General features: G+C 41.9%; 1 protein-coding gene across 1 annotated transcript in view; it reads left to right on the top strand.

Annotated features, from left to right (window-relative positions):
• Positions 1–16,971, top strand: part of COL22A1 (collagen type XXII alpha 1 chain) — a gene marked incomplete at its 5' end in the record, with an annotated part of 198,133 nt that overhangs the window by 78,846 nt on the left and 102,316 nt on the right. Inside the window, one exon of the mRNA XM_082755403.1 lies at positions 16,867–16,920. Within this exon, the coding sequence (XP_082611529.1) occupies positions 16,867–16,920 (54 nt within the window). The remainder of the gene's footprint in view (positions 1–16,866; positions 16,921–16,971) is intronic.

Genomic DNA, 16,971 nt, shown 5'->3' with positions numbered 1-16,971 from the left:
TTTATATTGAGTTAAGCTTCCTTCTATAGAAAAGCTTTCAAGTGTTCATTGCTTTTCCCCTTCATATTCTTTGAGTTTCCTTTGTGCACTGGACATGTAAAATGCTATTAAATTGAAATCATAATCTTTGTTTTATGTAAGCAGCAGTGAGTTCATGGAGGATAATGCAGTAAAGTAACTGGCTGGAAGGATGAAAAACAAACGGAATGTATAAGTTCAAGTTTATTGAATTTTCAACAGGATTAAATTTGGGTCATGAGGAGACTGCTATAATTCTTTTTTTTCCATTGGATATTTTCATTAATAACCTGAAGGACAAAAGCCAGAGTATTTTCATATTGCAAATATCAGTTAAGATAGAGAAATAAGACTTAGAGTTTTAAAATTAAAGATAGAAAGTAACACCACTGAAAATTGCTGGATCATCTGTCTTGAAAAATATGTTCAACTGTGATCAACAGTGAGAAATAAAGCATAATTGGATTAATGTATATCCAAAGAGACATGAATTTCCAGACAATTCTGGTTGGGAACTTCCCACTCCCCCAAAAAATGAGGTTATACACCTAGAATGAAAAGGGCAAGTAGCTGTTTCCCCCCACAACTCCATATTGCACCTGGCTGTGTGTGTTTTCCTTTTTTTCCAAAATGAAATTTCATGTTGTGGGGTACAATGAGAAAAGATCAACAGGAGGGTCTAAGAGATGGATGGGATGAAATAAGGAAATCGTCATGCTTCATACTGCAAATGGGTTTAAGAGTCTGTGGACCTGTTTTCCAGGGATTCTGTGGCTACCCGATTGCTCAGGGAATTTAAAATAATATTGGATTGTGATCTGAAAGGAAGATTGCTGCAGTGGCAAGAACATGGCATTTATGGCCATTCCATCTCCTCATTTGTTCTTTCTATGATTATGATATATTGATTGTATATGGTGGTAATGTGTCATGTGAAATTACAATCTAAATGAGGGTTGCTCATGGCAGGAAATATTATTGAGCTGGGCTAGAGACATGGGGGCTGTAAAGCGCACATTTCTGCATCCATCTTCCTGCAGTCCTCCTACTGACAGCCACTATTTAGCCTCTGAGACTCAGAATTCAGCCTTTGGAAACCAGCTCGTGCTTGGCAGGTGGTGAGAGTCAGCAGTCTGATGGGAAACATGATGTTTACAATGTAAGTTGTGCTGCAGTTGAAGCAAGTTCCTGTTTTCTTATGTTCTGATCTCTGCAAAAAGTGGTGGAAAACATCACTCCATCTATAGTATTCTCATGCCTGGAAAAATAGGTCTGCAAATCTGGATCAGAGGGGGGAAAAATAAGAAGATCTCCCCAGACACAATAGGTTTGCCCAGAACTGCTCTGATTGGGATAGCCAAATAACTCAGACTGCCCCAAATGACTGTAAAGGCACAGAGATCCCGGAGCTGATGGCCAGCTTATTTTGTTGATTTGGAGCACCTACCAGCCAAGGCAGCATGTGCTCCTCTGCAGAGGATGTGCATTTGGGAGCCAGTGTGTGTGCCTCCCGTGTCCACCAGTGCCTGAGAGTCATTGCTGTTGCTGATGGAAAGCAAAAATTGACATGCTGTGACTCCCTAGCTTGATTAAAGGGAACATGATGGGGTTTATGTCTGTGTGTATTTTTTTCTGAACATAAAAAATCATCTTAAAGTCAGCCTTTAGGTGTAAAGGTGAGCATTCAGTAGCAGAAAGTGGTAGGTAGGGTAGGGAGGTCACCCCTGCATGTTTGTGTGCAGTGGATATATGGCTGGAGGACGTGTCTGTGTCTTGCTGTCAGAAGAAGCCTCTTTGAGAGGGAAGGGGCCAGAACTACGGGGTGATGGGCTACACGTATCTGTGATGCTGATTGCCATCTACCATCCTGAAAAAGGAGGAGCACAGCCTAGGAAACGAGACCTTTTCCAGACAGGAGAACGTGACACACCTGGAAGGAGAGGATTCATGTGGCTCCTTTTTGTTTGCCTGCTGTGCTGTAATGGCTGCGTGAGCATGAATTCTTGTTTTTCACTCTGGCTGTGACAGCTTTATGTTTCCTTGATTTTATGGGTATGGGCCAGGGCTAGGAAACTAGATCAGAGATATTTGACTTCAAACAGCTGCAGTCCGTGCAGTCTTTGTTATGTGTGTGCTGTGGACTCTCTTGTAGGAACAAGGCTCCCATCCTAAGTGTTGAGAGAGGAAGGTTATCACACCTTTGAAAAGACTGAGATGATGAGATTAAATCAATCCCCTTACTATAGTATTGCTTTCCAGCTGTGCTAGTGCCAAACACCTGCCAGATCGTGTTTTTGCCAAGTATTGTGTGTAGGGCAATTACGTGAGGTCTGAGGCATTTGTTAGAGGACAAATCCAGTGCTTTTCCAGGAGGACAACAGTGGCACTGGCCTTGCTTCCCCAGGCCATTACCTCAGTTATATCTCTAAGTTAAAGCCAGAGTGGTGCTTGCATTAGAACACATAACATGCCAAGCACATCATTAGTGGTAAACCAAAAGATAATAGCAGCTGTGGCTAAAAACCTAATTCATGTCGACATGAGGTCTTGTGTGACTTTGTAAACCAAGAAATTTGCTGTGATGGAACAAGTGACAGCCCAGCGTGTCCTGCCAGCCCTAAAGAACTCAGCTTGATGGAGGATGATCTCTAGGTGCAGAAACATGCAAGTACAGACCAAGGAATTGTACACATATACCAAACCAGAAAATAACGTAATGTATCTTCAGGTGATCATGCAAACTGCTCCTGGGTAGATTTTCTTATTCAGGTGTAGTTCTGTTGCCACTGCTCTGTGTTGGATCTTGATTTTCTGCTGTTGGCCATCATCTTTCAGCCCTTGAAGTGTTTAATCCCTGTGGCATTAAGACATAGTCTGTTGTATTTCTGTTCCTAAATTTGTGCTGTGTCTTTATTCACTTGTTTTTCACACATTCATGTTACCAATAGGCTGATTTTATATGGTAAAATATCCAAATCTGTAACATGATCAACATGAAAGGCACTGTTTTGGCTTTCTTCTGTAGGTTATTTGAGCAGGTATTTGCTAGACCAGATGGCCTGGTCCTCCAAAGCTTATAAAGCATATCTTCAGACCTCTGTTCCTCCAAAAGGGATGGGAGCAGGAGAAGAATGAGGGCAAGAAGAACAGCTGTAGAGCATTTTTTAAGGATGTTTCAAGCAAGACGGAGTTTCAGTGACTTGATCAAAGTCAGGTAAATCACATTTGACAAGGGAGGTTCTGTACAGTTTGTGGTCTGCATTCCTGGGGCACAGCCATCCACGTCACAAGCCACTCTGCTCTTTTAATGCCCCCGTACAAAGTTTAATTTAGAGGCTTTCAAAATCTTACACCCTTGTCTTGCAAGGTGCAGAGTATTTTCCAGCACTGCTGAGCCACCCTTGCCTCCCAAAAACCAACGGTGCTGAGAAGGGTCTGTGAGTGAAAAGGGGAAGTGATGGCTTTGTATGTGAAAAATCTGTGGTACTCTGAGTGGTATGGACACATCAGTAGGAATTCATCTTTTCATTGCTTCTTTTATTGCAAAAGCTAAGGGGAAGCAAAAGAAACGAGCTGATGGCAAGTTTCAAAGGAACGAAATGAACTTGCTTTTCATACAGTATGCATTGGAGATTCTCCTTGCAGTTTGCTCTGGAGGATGAAATGTGTGTGTTTAAAAAAATAAAGTTCATACAAATTCTTTGAAGAGAGACATCTGTCAAGATCTATTCAGTACAAAAGACATTATCTTTGCTTTAGGATGTCTGCAAGTCACTTTCAATTGTGATGTGCAATCACAGGACAGTAGGCTGGAGAAGTCTCCTATGAGGCCACTGCTGCAGATGGGCTATGGGCTGGCTGTTCTTACAGTTTTTGTTCAACTCTTGGTGAACCTCCCGAACAGCCTCATTGCCCAGGAGGGGACGGAAGTTTCCCCAGCCTGTTCAGGGTTCGGGACAATGCTGCCTAGAGCTGTTGAAGAAAAATCTCTGGCTCCTCCTGTGTGGAAGAACAAGATATAGAATAGCTTGGTTAGTAATGTGTGGTGCCAGGGAGAAAAATGAATGAGGATTTTGATTAAAAAGTTGGGTCTTGTGATTGCTGCTTTGATTTTTTTCCATAGGAAGCCACTCTGTAGAGGAAAAAATTCTAACCCAGAGCACCCACCTTCCCCTGCAGAGGTGTGGATGAAGGTTTCATTACAGATTACAGTGCTCTATGGGAGTTCCCTTGATAATATGTTTCCAAGAGTATCTGAGCTTTCCCTTTGTGCCTTATCTGTTTCCCTTCATGCTAATAATCACAAACGCATCAATGAATATGAGAAACAACTTTAGAAGATTAAGTCTATGTTCTCCTAAAATGTGTGTGGGGTTTTGTGTTGTTGGAATTTTTTCATGGTAATGACTTGCCCTGATAAAAAATTCAGGCGGATTATTATAGGATTTCTAATGAGAATAAAACCTCTGAAGTGGCTTGGCTTATTAGAGATGCAGTGACTGCAAGACCAAGCATAGAGAAGCAGGCAGATTGCTAAGGCTCTGGACTATGCTGCAGGAGAAGTGGGCTTTAAACTTGGCTCCAACAGATTTGCTGACCTTAGGCAAAGCAGCTAGTCTTTGTTCCTGTAAAATGAAGCTGGAGACTCTCTTTCCCTCCAGGCTTTGCATATCTTTCCTGCTATATCCTTCAAATAAAGGCCTTGCTTCCCTTTCCCTTATGTGTCTTCCAAACTGGAGATATTGCCATTTTTAGAGCTTCTGGAAAAGCTGTGGAAATCCACCCTGCCAGATGCAGTCTATCTACGTGCAACCCTTCTCTCTCTGTCTTTACCCCGAGGCAGCTGGATATAAGAAAGGTCTGACCTAAAAGCCATGTAACTTCTTTGCCCCACATAACTTCTTTATCAGCATGGTTTACCAAATGACCACAGTGCCTCTTGGTCGGGGCTGGCTGGCAGCCAGCAACATGGGGCTCAAGTAAAATGGGTGCAGAAATGCCTGAAAAAAGAACATAGCTGGAGTCTAATGTTGCACAGGTTGGAGGGCAAGGAGAGCTTTTGCCTGGATTTTTTTTAAGGGATGCATTTGGACATCAGAAGGGCTGTTATAGTGGCTCACTTGCTGGAATTTTGGACTTGCAGAGCTATACTGTTTGAGAGTCAAGTCCCTGAGTGTCAGGGTGCAACAAGGGGCAGTTACACCCCAAGGGAAATGCAGGCTGGAGCTGATATGCCATGGCCGGCAGCATAGGGACCTCACAGCACCCACATCATGGAGCAGAGTGGGTCACTGATAGAACTCAGGTTCATCCAGGAGTCTAGATCACCAGGCTCATCCCTGGTGATGAAGCAGATCAAAATCTAAGTCGGGAAGCTGAGCCTGAAAGGTAGGGCCAGGAGCAGCCAGGTACATGGCCAGGTTGCTGCAGTGCGGTTCAACTAAGTGCCAAATGTGAGAGCCTCAACTTCAAACCAGCTTGAATACAAAGCAGGGAGAATAACCAAAACATATTAGAACATGTGTTCTGAGCATGTATACAATGTGGAGTCTAAGCTTGCAAGGATTAAGAATCAGTCCATATACCTAAACTGATGTTGCGTCCTTTTGCCACTGAAGCCTTGAGCCCTGTTGCAGGCAAGATGCTGCAGAAGTTTCTAGGCCTTGCTTGGGCTGCTGTAGTGTTTGGATAGTCATCAAGTTCAAAATATCTTGAATATAGCTTGGTTTACCTGGGGCTGGCTGGCTGAGAGGAGACTGAGGGCTCTGGGAGGCACCAGGGTCCAGGACTGCAGGCAGCACTCTTTCAGCCAGCACATCTTGACAGTAACAAGAAGGTAAAACATTTCCAAGTTCAGAGATACTATTGAGTCTGAAATTGGAAAACAAAACAAAACCCCAGTCACCCAGTAATTGGTGTTCCTTGGAGACAAGGTCTGTGGAAACATTGCCTCCTCAGGGCATGGTTCTTAGCACTCACATCTTGTTAGTTTATTGCCAAATGAAAAATAATGTGAGCATAGCTCAAATTGAGCTGGTAATGGAAAGTGAAAGTGCAATATCTGCAGATTTTTTTTTTCCTTATATATATTTTTTTCTGCTTCTGGGAATTATATCCCTCAGAATCCATTCCTGGCTATGGGCTTCATCTGGTTAAGGTCATCCAGCACTTAACCTCCCCATCCAATGTTTACATGTCTTCCTAATGGTCTACATCTGTATAATAGCACCTCCACTAATTCCTAAGGCTTTCGTGGAGCTCATTGGAGTAATTTGTAGCTGTCATTTCTTTTCTGAGTCTTCTCATTAAAGAGTAAGGTGTAGTAATGTCGCTGTCTGCCTTGGTGCTCTGAGTACGGTCTGAATCCTCTTGTGCACACAGACAATTTCGGTCTGCACCTCAAGTATTTCTCAGTCCTCTTAACTGTAGTTAAAGTACATTCTGCACAGCTAAATAACTGTGGTTTGATGGAGTTTTTTTCTTAACAATAATTAGAGGGCTTTAGAGAAATTCTGTGGTTTTCTGTGACCCAGAATAACAGCTGCAGATGGTAATAAACAGCTCAAAGCCAGATCACTTACTAATTGTGCATCGTGACAGCTTAATTCTCAGCAGTGCAAGGGTACTAGTAACGTGTTTTTTACTTACATAAACTTAGAAAACATCACTTTATTTTTTCTTTCTTTCTTTTTCTCTCTCAGCGTTGGACTCGGGCTGGCAGGCACACTGCTGGTATATAATGACATCTACTGGCAACCAGAAATTTGTGAAATCCCCAGCACTTCTTTAGAGGCTTTCTCTGCCAAGATCCATTGGCAGCGTAGAAAGGAAGCGAATGAGAAAGATTTGCCATCTTTTTGCTTCCTCTGTTAGAAGAGCTGGAGGGGAGAGGTAGAAAAAAAAATCAGATTTCCTTGATTCTGTCATTTATAACTCTTGCTCAGATTTGAGATGTTCCTGAGAGCGATATTGCAATTGATAGGTATGGATTAGCTGTCTGTTAGGTGCAAAAGTGAAAAGCTTTGCTAGCGGTGTGAAACAGGTCTTGTAGCCTATTGAATTACAGACAGCTGAAGCATTACACAAAGCAGGTTGCTATCTGCTGTCTGTCAAAGCCATCTAAGTTCTCTCTGCCCCTCTCACATTTTCACATCTGCCCTTCCAGCCAGCCCATGATAGCCACGCAGCTTTTCCTCCCTCTCAATGTTTCTGATATTAGGGCAGGGGCAGTGTCACAAGCTCTGCTCTGCTGTTGCAGTCAAGCAGCCCAGTTTTTCCCCTTCTCATGGTGTGCTCCGCTGATCAAAGCAGTTTCCTGGCTGAATTTCCTTGGTCATGGCTGAGCACCGTGGCTCTGTGACAGTGCAGGTGGAGGGGCAGGTGGTATCACAGCACCCCTGTGTTTCATGCTGTTCTGTATGAACCCTGGTATCAACCTGGACATCTGAAGTTCACCCTTTTGGGTCTCTCACCCTTTGTCTTCAGCACTACCTAGTCTTCCAAAGCCTACAAGACCTGTCGTCTCTGGATATGACATAAAGATGATGATTTTTGTCTCAGACCTTTCTGGGCAATGAACACACACACAATAGCAAATGTTTTTTTCATGGCAAATGCTTATTTCCCAGTAAAACAGTGAGAAGATCATTAGTGGTCATTATTTCAAGAGAATCAGATGCATTTGGTGCTGAAGTGGCCTGGAGATCCAGTTTTGTCCCCAGCTCTGGCATTGGCTCCACAGGGGATCTTGTCCTCAGCTTTTCCCCTTGTGCCTTGGTGTCTCCATATGTAAAATGAGAAGAATAATCACAGCACTTCGAAATGAAGACTTGGGAGCAGCATTGCTTTATAGTCCAGGTAGGGGAAGAAATCATGGACAAGTTGATGCGGTTAAACTTGAGGAAAAGCTTTCTACACGCTTCAGTGAGGCACTGGAGTAGTCTGTAAGTGGTGAATGTGGAATAACAGAAGCAGCAGATGTATTAGAGCAGGTTTTCACTGGATTTTGGAGTACCTCAAGACAGTACTCCCTTGCCCTGATATGCTCTTCTCAGATGTTGCACAAAATGCTGCTGACACTTTTAAGGGGTGTGTGGACGTCTGGAGCATCAGGGGCTTCCCAGAAGCAGAGCAAAAGGAATTAAAAGATTTTTCTAGCAATATAAATACATATCAATCCAGCACCTAACTAATCATCCACATGCTCCAAACTATTTTCTGTGTGCTATCTGTAGATGTAAGAATGTAAATTAATAAGTGTCATGATATATGACTGAGTTATTTTTTCTACTTCAGTGGACACTTCCCCTCTAGCACTTCACAAGCTTTTTGCCTCATCCCAAGCTCTGGCATATACCAGGAAGGAGCATCAGCTTTTACTTTGAGACAAGGAAGGTTTTAGAGCAGAGCTGTTCTGTTTTTCACATTTCAAAGTGTCCAACAAATGCATCCTCTTGTCCCAACCATGAGAAACAGAAATGGGAATTTAATTTTGGTAACAGTTCTTCCACATCAGTAGAAATTTGGGATGGATGAGTAAGGACCTCTTGCTCACATCATATCTGGTTTTATTGGCTTTCCATGATCAGGTATAGAGGATTTTTTATGTTCAAGATATATTTTGTCACTGGAAAAATAGATGAGATCTTATTATCTGGTCTGGTTATACAAGGAAAATCTGTATCCCTGGGCTATCTTTCACAAGCAGAGAGGATTCTGGCTTTCACCATGTCAAGGCAGGATACAAATGATCTGTCAATCAATCCCTCATCTTGATACATATTGTTCAATAATATGAAGTCATCTTTGCTTTCTCTTTCACACTGGATTTCTTAGGTGCTCCAGGGGCCACCAGACTGTGCTACATGTGCATCCTGATTAGCACAGGGATTTAAATCCTACTTTACTGTGACAGTCTTTTGCTGTTTGCAAAGACTGGTACATAGGCAGAATACCAAGGGAGATGCAAGCAGAATCAACTGAGTTGTCTCTTGCCTTTGCTTGCATGTTTTTCCTCTGAGATCTGCAAGAAAATCTGCCTCCCAGCAACTAATACTTTTGCTGCTGGTAATCCAACCTCTTGTAATCCATTTTTTTTTCTCAGTTGTTTTTCTGAACTTGAGAGGATTTGGTCAGTTGATCAAACAACTCGTATAGCTGTTGAACAGAGGAATTTCAAATGCAACAGCTAGGACATTATCTGTTATCTCCCTTGCTTTGTTACAGAGGTAGATGTTCAGTGCAAGTAAGTCTTGAAGGCAGTCTTGATACAGGTGGGGCAGTTGCTTAATACATGGGGCAGTTTTCATACTGTTGAATTGACAGTTGAACAGTTGTCAGAGGTGTCAGACCATCCCACTCTTTCAGGAATCCCCTATGTAGTTAGTGAAGGAGTGTCACAGTGGACTTGCAGGTAGTATGAAGCTAATTAGCAGTAATGATGAGTGCTTTGAAGTCTTAGGAGATTCCCATCCTATTCTGAACACTGACCTTGATCAGGATACGGTCGGTTACCAAGTCACTAAGTTCTGATGAATCTTCTCACCTGCAGCACCAAGTTTATGGGTGTATATTTATATATATATACACATATATATATATGTTCGTAACTATCATTTAACAAGCTGTCTGAATACTGGGCTGGGCTTCCTGATAGACTAAGCACACTTACAACTTCTACTGACTCCTGTGTATGTTGTCCACATGGCTTTTCTTTTTATAAAATCAGAATATAATACTGTGACAAAGCAAGATGATTTTCTTCTCTTCTTAGAATGAACTGAAGTGAACTCCTAGTTGAAATGAATGTCTTATTTCTTGCAGAAGCAGAAGATAATGCCAGTTTTGTTGTCAAATTTTCCAAGATATTAATAGAGTTTTAGCATCATTAAGCTAATACAATCCTGCATCTGTGCCTTAGAAAATGGCAGTCATTTGTGCTGCCTGTCTGGTCAGCAGCTTTTGAAAATGGAGCTGGGTGACACATCCACTGCAGCTCTGCATCTCAGTTCATCTGCAGATCACCTCTGGCCTTTAATGAAACTTAATATTTCCCTCATCACTCCAAAACAAAACAAAAGAAACAAAACTAAACTAAACAACAACAAAACAAAACACCAAGCCCAGGACTGACAATATTTCTAAAGACATACTCAATTTGCAACATCTCCTTCTGCACTTTTCTCATCAAACCCTGAAAACTGTTTAGGGCTGGATTAGCAGCAGCCACTTACCCACAGTCTTTTGGTTTATCCTTTGGGAACATCAGGTTGCCAAATTAAATGCAGGTCAAATAGCCAGGAGAAAGATTTGACTTATGGTTAGGGCACTGACCTAGGACCTAGGAAATTTGCAGTGAGTTTCTATCTTTGTCACAGACTCTGGGGCCTTCCATGTGTTTCCAGTTGCACCTCTGACTTATCACCCTTGTGGAATGAAAGCAATATTGGAGTTGCTGTAAATTCTCATTTCACAGGGATACTGTGAAGTTAATTAACAGAGGAGAGAGAGGTGTATTAATCATGAAACTGTAACACTGTGCAGCTCAGTTTTCCTTCTGTTTCCATTTATCTTGCCCGTTTTCTTCTATTTTGATTCAGCTTTTGCTATTTCATCTCCCACCTTGGCCATAGATCCCCCGCCTTGCCAAGCTGTCAATATGCTGAGTGTGTGATTCATGGAGCCCTGCTTGGCAGATTTGTGCAGGTCTCCCAGTGACACCTCTATTGATGTTTTGTGACAGGGTTAGACATTTTTATTTCATTTTGGGATTAGAAAAGGGGTGCTTTTGTGTTAGGTGTAGACCAATCTGGAAGAGAGAATAAAGGTGGTATATAGAATTGACCTTGGTGTGGTACATCTTCTGTAGTCTGCTTTGTGAAGGTGAAGGAAAAGTCCGGTGATTTACTTGAATTTGACAGGAAAATAAGAATCTAACCATGTGTTTTGGACTGTCTTTTTTTTTTTTTTTTTTTTTTTTTTTTTTTTTTTTCCCCATTATTTTCTTGTTTAGTTTGCTCTCATTTCCATTAACATAGGCCACAACCCAGAGTTTGAAATAAAATATGTGATTATAGGCCACAGCTGCTCTCAAGTTGGAAGAAATGTTTGTAAACTTGGCAGCTGCTTAAGGAGCTGCAAGTGGAGGAAAGAAAAGCAGTTAAACTTGAGCAGATTGCTTAAAAAGCAGCACTGATGGGTTATTCCTTCCTGTGCTTTCCATGTCTCTCTAGAATCAGGTAATACTGAATTATTGTATCTCTGTATCTTTCCATGTACAGGAGGACAACTTCTTCCTCCATTTTAGGTCTCTGTTCTGAGGCTGGATATGGCAAAATCTGTGTAGTAGTAGTTCCATCTTTGAGGAAGCATATTATCTAGCAATTAGATTATCTACTTTGTAATTTTACAATTATCTCCATTCAGCCATCTGAGGATCTACATGGGATGTAGATATAATCTAGTCACAGCCCATATACATAACATTCAGTGATTATATGGGCTAGTAAGGCTCAGTTTAACCCAAGGGAGGGGAATCTTTGGATGATATGCAACAAATTAAGCTGAGTGTGCATTATGAGTGCATATGGTGAGCATGTAATGATAGGTTTTAAAATAATAATTTCAAAAGAGACCTTACGACCTTCCTGACCATGGAGGGATCTCTAGCCTAGAGCTGACATGATTTGGTAAATCCATGTGACACTGGTATGCCAGGAACATGTCCTTACTCAAATCTAAAAATGGGATAACTGCTGATGCACAAGCCAATAAAGGAACCTATCTATAAATGTTTATACTTTCCCAGCTCACCTGTATTTTCAGCTGCTGTAGTAACCTGAAGCTGATGGGGATATCTTTATTCTTAGTCATATCAATACTCTGCAGCAGCTGAGAGTTGCCTGGGCTCTCAGTTTCTTTGGGATGTGGCATTTTCTTTTGCCCATTGGGTCTGGAAAAAACACATGGCTCATAAAAACCTTGCTTTGAGACACCCAGGAAGGACAAAAGTAGTGCTTAGGCCTTGCTCTGTATCTTTTTCTGTGAGACTGAACACAACCATTAAATACAAGCAAATTCAAAATTCTATCTTACTGAATGCTGCCTAATCTTTTTGTTTTAGTATGGCTTAGAAAACCTCTTAATTTGCTCACAGAATTTGTATCAGTTCATTAGGGAAAGAAAGATTGAGTTCTCGGAGTGATTTATTTGGTGCTACATCCTCAGTTTGTAAGAGTCAGTATTTTGGGAAATTCCTAAGCCAAACTGCCATATTTACTAATACACTTCTTCACAGGTAAAAATACATACATGCTCAAACATTTTTGCACAAAACTATAGGCCAAGGAAACAACAGGCCACCCCACCCAAAGTATGAAGGTACTCCATCAAAACTAGGAGCTGTTGGCTAAGCCTAAGGGAAGCTGCCTTAGAAGCTGTACTCTGTACCTCTCCTTAATAGTAGTCTCTTCTGCTTCTTCCCTGGAGTCCTGGTCCTTGTTACCTTCCTGTCCTAGTCCAGATGTTTCTCTAGAAAGGAGAAAAAGTTCCCTAAAAAAGTTCAGCTGTCCATAAAGTAGATGGGTGGCAGCAGAAATGCATGGGATAAAGAGTTACGTACGGTTTACATGTCACCACCAGAATCTCATTGTGTCGAAGCTGGGAACACAGCCAGCCTGTGAATATACAGAATTATTTTTATCCTTCTCAGTGTGTACAACCACGGTTGGCCTTAGTGCAAGAAATGCAATGAGCTTTTCTTCCCCAGGGCTTAATGCCAGCTGCTGAAGCTGACCCATTTCTCGCAGCGTGATAACTAGATCCTTCAGCCCAGTGCACTTGCAGAGCCGTGTCTGCTTGGCAGCTATTTCACTAGCCTGTACCCTCTGTCTCTGCTATTTCTTTATTACATTTACATATCGCTTGCAATTTTGAACTGGGCTTTTGAGTGTAGTGACTGTCATTTAGTATTTATTTATACAGTGTCTGACAGAGTGACCCAAGCAGGAAAGAAATGAGGCCTTGCTGTAATTCAAGTAAATACTCATAGAATGACTCTTGAAAAATGAAAAGTGGCATTTGTAGAAATATCTAGCTACCCACTAGGTACGTTACCTCTGTATGCTAACAGTCTGTACCACTATATGACTTCAGTGCTTGCAGTACCTACCAGCCCTCTCTTGCTCAGCAGTGGCTGCTTCCACTTGGCTGAGAGCACACCACAGTGATATCCCACGAGAAGTCCTCTGGCCACTTGAGATCCGATGGCAGCTTGCCAGATGTAGACCCTTCTGTCAAGGGTTTTGCCAACGATGAGCTAATCAACGTGTTTATTCTCTTGTTAACCTTGGTGGGAAGGTTTGATTAAAGGCCACTGGCTGTGCAGCGCAGAGGATGAAGCTAAACATACGTGGCTAGATTTTCAGTGAATGAGGAAAAGACAGTATGTTCAAGAACTTAAAAAGAAACTAAAAAGTACTCAGGAAAATCTACTGCCTTCCTTTTGAGCCTCATTGCTGGAGTTGTAACCTCCCCAGCAAGAACTCCTCTTCAAAACCATCATTTCAGGCCCCTTTGATTTCTCCTTCAATCAATATTGTCATTCTCTAATTGCAACTTTCCCTGGCCTTAGTGGTTTCCAGGAGAGATGCACTGGTCCTTTGCTAACCCAGCTGACCTAATTGGGGTGAGGGCAAGGGGGGAACACACAGCTTTGGGGTACACCAACACTTCCTGAGGTCTTAGCAGCACAGTAAGCCCAACAGTTGGGATCTTACCTGGTTAAAAAATAATTCTGTTGGCCACTTGAAAAGAAAATGTGATCATTCTGTGATTGTGATGCAGTTCATGAATTGGGTACTAAAAAGGAAAAAAAAAAAAAAGAAAGAAAAAAAAAAAAAAGAAAAAAAAAAGCTTAGTGAAATAAATTGCCCTGGCAACAGAACTCTGTTCCAGTTAGTTGCGTCCTTTAGTGAGGGTTTTGGCAGCTGGCAGTGAGCTGAGGGTGCAGGCTCTTGGTTGCTTTCCATCCCTGCCTGTCACAGCTCCTTTGGCACCATATGAAAGCACAGCAATGTCAGTGCTTTTCTGCTTCCCGCTCTCTTCCGCTGATCACTCCTGTAGGTTATGCACTTTACTTTGTGAACGTGCGTGTTTCGATATAGACAACACAATCTCAAGCTTTTATTGAGGTTCAAAGAGCTGCTGAACCTACCCTTTGCCTGACAGTCTTTTCTGCTGGACACAAAGCAGTTTTCCAGGGCTACAAGGGAGTCAGATGAAGTGGCAGAAGTAGGAGACCTACTTTGTTGGGTGGTGGCATTCAGTGGTGGTTCCCCAGTGGATGTTAAACTTGTATTGAGAATCTAGGTTGCTTCTGCACAGTTTTCTGGTAAGGCTGGTGGGTACTTGAAGATTGCCACTGCAAACTGATTAAATTTATTTCTAGTGAAGGGTCAGTTCTGTGCTGGAGCACCTGGGGTGTGCCACACAGTGCTTATGCAGCAGGAGGGAGGCTGTGGCAGTAGATACAGATGGAGAAAATGTCTTTAGGGAGCTCCTTGGAGAGCTGGGCTTTGCTGGTTCATGTACTCCTTGAGCATGGTGAATCCCTGAAGCCTCTTTCCCCTCCTTGTTGACCCTGGGGCTGATCAGTGGGCTGAAAAGCTGCTCCTGGTATGTATGATCACTGGGTAGGGGAGAGTCTACAGTTCTTTCCTGAAAATGGCCATGCAGTCCCTTCATTGTGAAGGCCAACACGTTGTTCTGGACTTCACATCTTTGCAGGCAGCTTTCTTGTGGAAAATCAAAAGGGGAAACCGAAGTGTATAAAACCCTGAACAGCTTGGTCTGAGTTCACTGTTGATGGTGCTTTTCATTAGGAGACATTTCTTCTCAGAAAGAGCAGTCAGGCATTGGAATGGGTTCCTGAGGGAGGTGGTGGAGTCACCGTCCCTGGGGGTGTTTAACTAAAGTTTGGACATGGTACTTAGGGACATAGTTTAGTGGGTGACATTGGTGGTAGGGGTATGGTTGGACCAGATGATCTTGGAGGTCTTTTCTAACCTTAATGATTCTGTGATTCTATGAGTGGAAGGTTGGAGGAGAAACATTTTTAGGTGCTGTCCAACATGAATGGCTCATTGAGCACTGTATGAAATTTATTGACTGATATCAGGGTTACTTTGTTCAGCTATGCCAAGAAGTTGTTACTTCATAAAGAAGAAGAAAAAAAAAAAAAAAAGAAAAATAAAAGTTATTTAACCCTATTCCTTTAATTTGCCAAGAAAACATACAAATCATTGTTCTACCTATGCTGCACATTTTGCCATGGAACAGCAGTTTCTTCAAGTTATATTGACCTCTTAGAGCAAATAATTTCCTTTAAAATCACATTTGCTATTTGATGGGTTTTCTATCTCATCAGGGAGCCGTTCAAATACAGCAGATCTGATTTGTACCACTAGCTGCATTGGAAATCCTAGGCCGAGTGCTGCATGAAGGTTCAGTTAGCAAGAAATGTGATTATTAAAGTATTTAATGACTTCAATTTACATATAGAGTACAGATACTTTTCAGATACTGTCTTTTATTGTCCTTTAAGTGCAAAATATACTCATAAGTGCAAACTATGCTTATAAATAAGGCCATATTTTGTCTTTTTGTCTGAAATTGATTGGAACCTTGCCCTTAGAATACATCCATCCAAGTGTACTAGACTGTTCATGAAAAAAAACAAAGCAGATAAAACTGAGAATGGCAGGATTTGGCCTGAACTTACTTGCATAGGTAGGTAGTCCATACGTGTTTACAGTTAGCTTAGAAAATTCCAGAGTTGCTGGATACATTTCTAATTTTCATGTGCTTGGCTTAACCACTTCAGTGTTATTTCAATGGGATCTTTCTGTGTTACAGAAGTAGACAGGGAAAAAGCTCTCAGTGGCTTAGCTCTGCTTTGTGCCATGCCACTTGCTAGCAGTCTAGCAGTTTTAATCATAGAATCATAGAATCATAAAGGTTGGAAAAGCCCTCCAAGATAATCTGGTCCAACCATCCCCCTACCACCAATGCTACCCACTAAACTGTGTCCCTAAGCACCACGTCCAACCTCTACCTAATGTCCCATGCATGGATGTCCACCGTTTCAGGTAGCAGAAATGCTGGTAACCATCCATTGTAGGACACATGCCAACGTCTCTTGTAAAACCCAGCAATGCTGGATCCTGGGTGCCATCAGTTGAAGCATGAACATGCAGGACAAACGTAGGCAGGCTGCTGGATTTTGAACAAATCTGTGTAATACTGGGCATAATCCTGCTCCTTCACTGAGTACTGTCTGAAACGTGCTCTGAGTCTTTGAAGACATCAGCTGTTGACTATGAGAAGTACCTACTGATAAAGGTCTAAATGGAATGGCTTCTAAGGTGTACCTTATGGCTTAACGTGAACAGGTAAAAGGGGAAATAAATGATATATCTCTGGCAGTATGTTGGCCACAGAAAATTTCAAGTCCCTGTACTTTGAAATGCAGCAATGAGAGTTTGTCAGTGAAATGTTTCTATGCTTGAAATAGTTTTATTTAACAAGGATATGCCTCTAATTTTGTTCTTGGAAAAAAGACTCCTCCTGGCTGGTATTTACAAAAAAAAAAAAAAAAAATCAGTAAGAGGCAGATGGTTGGAAAATTGGAAGTGAACACATTCAAATATGGCCAAGTTGCAGGTGATTGAGCAGCATCTTTTACAGCAAGGAGGAGAGGTTGGCCTCAACTTCCAAGAGGTAACTGTGATCTCTAAATACACAGATATATATACTATTTCATACAAGGTACATTTTGTTTTGGTGTTTTAGGGTGAAGAAGGAGCCCCCGGCTTTCCTGGATTGAAAGGTGATAAAGGAGAAAAAGTAAGTCCGAGCCTTTACTAACTACACTGTGATGTGTTCATAAAGCTATTG

The sequence above is a fragment of the Aythya marila genome (genome assembly GCF_965140915.1).
Source record: "Aythya marila genome assembly, chromosome: 2".
NCBI lineage: Eukaryota > Metazoa > Chordata > Aves > Anseriformes > Anatidae > Aythya > Aythya marila.
The sequence above is the reverse complement of the archived record's forward strand: the minus strand, read 5'-3'. Positions and strand labels throughout refer to the sequence as shown.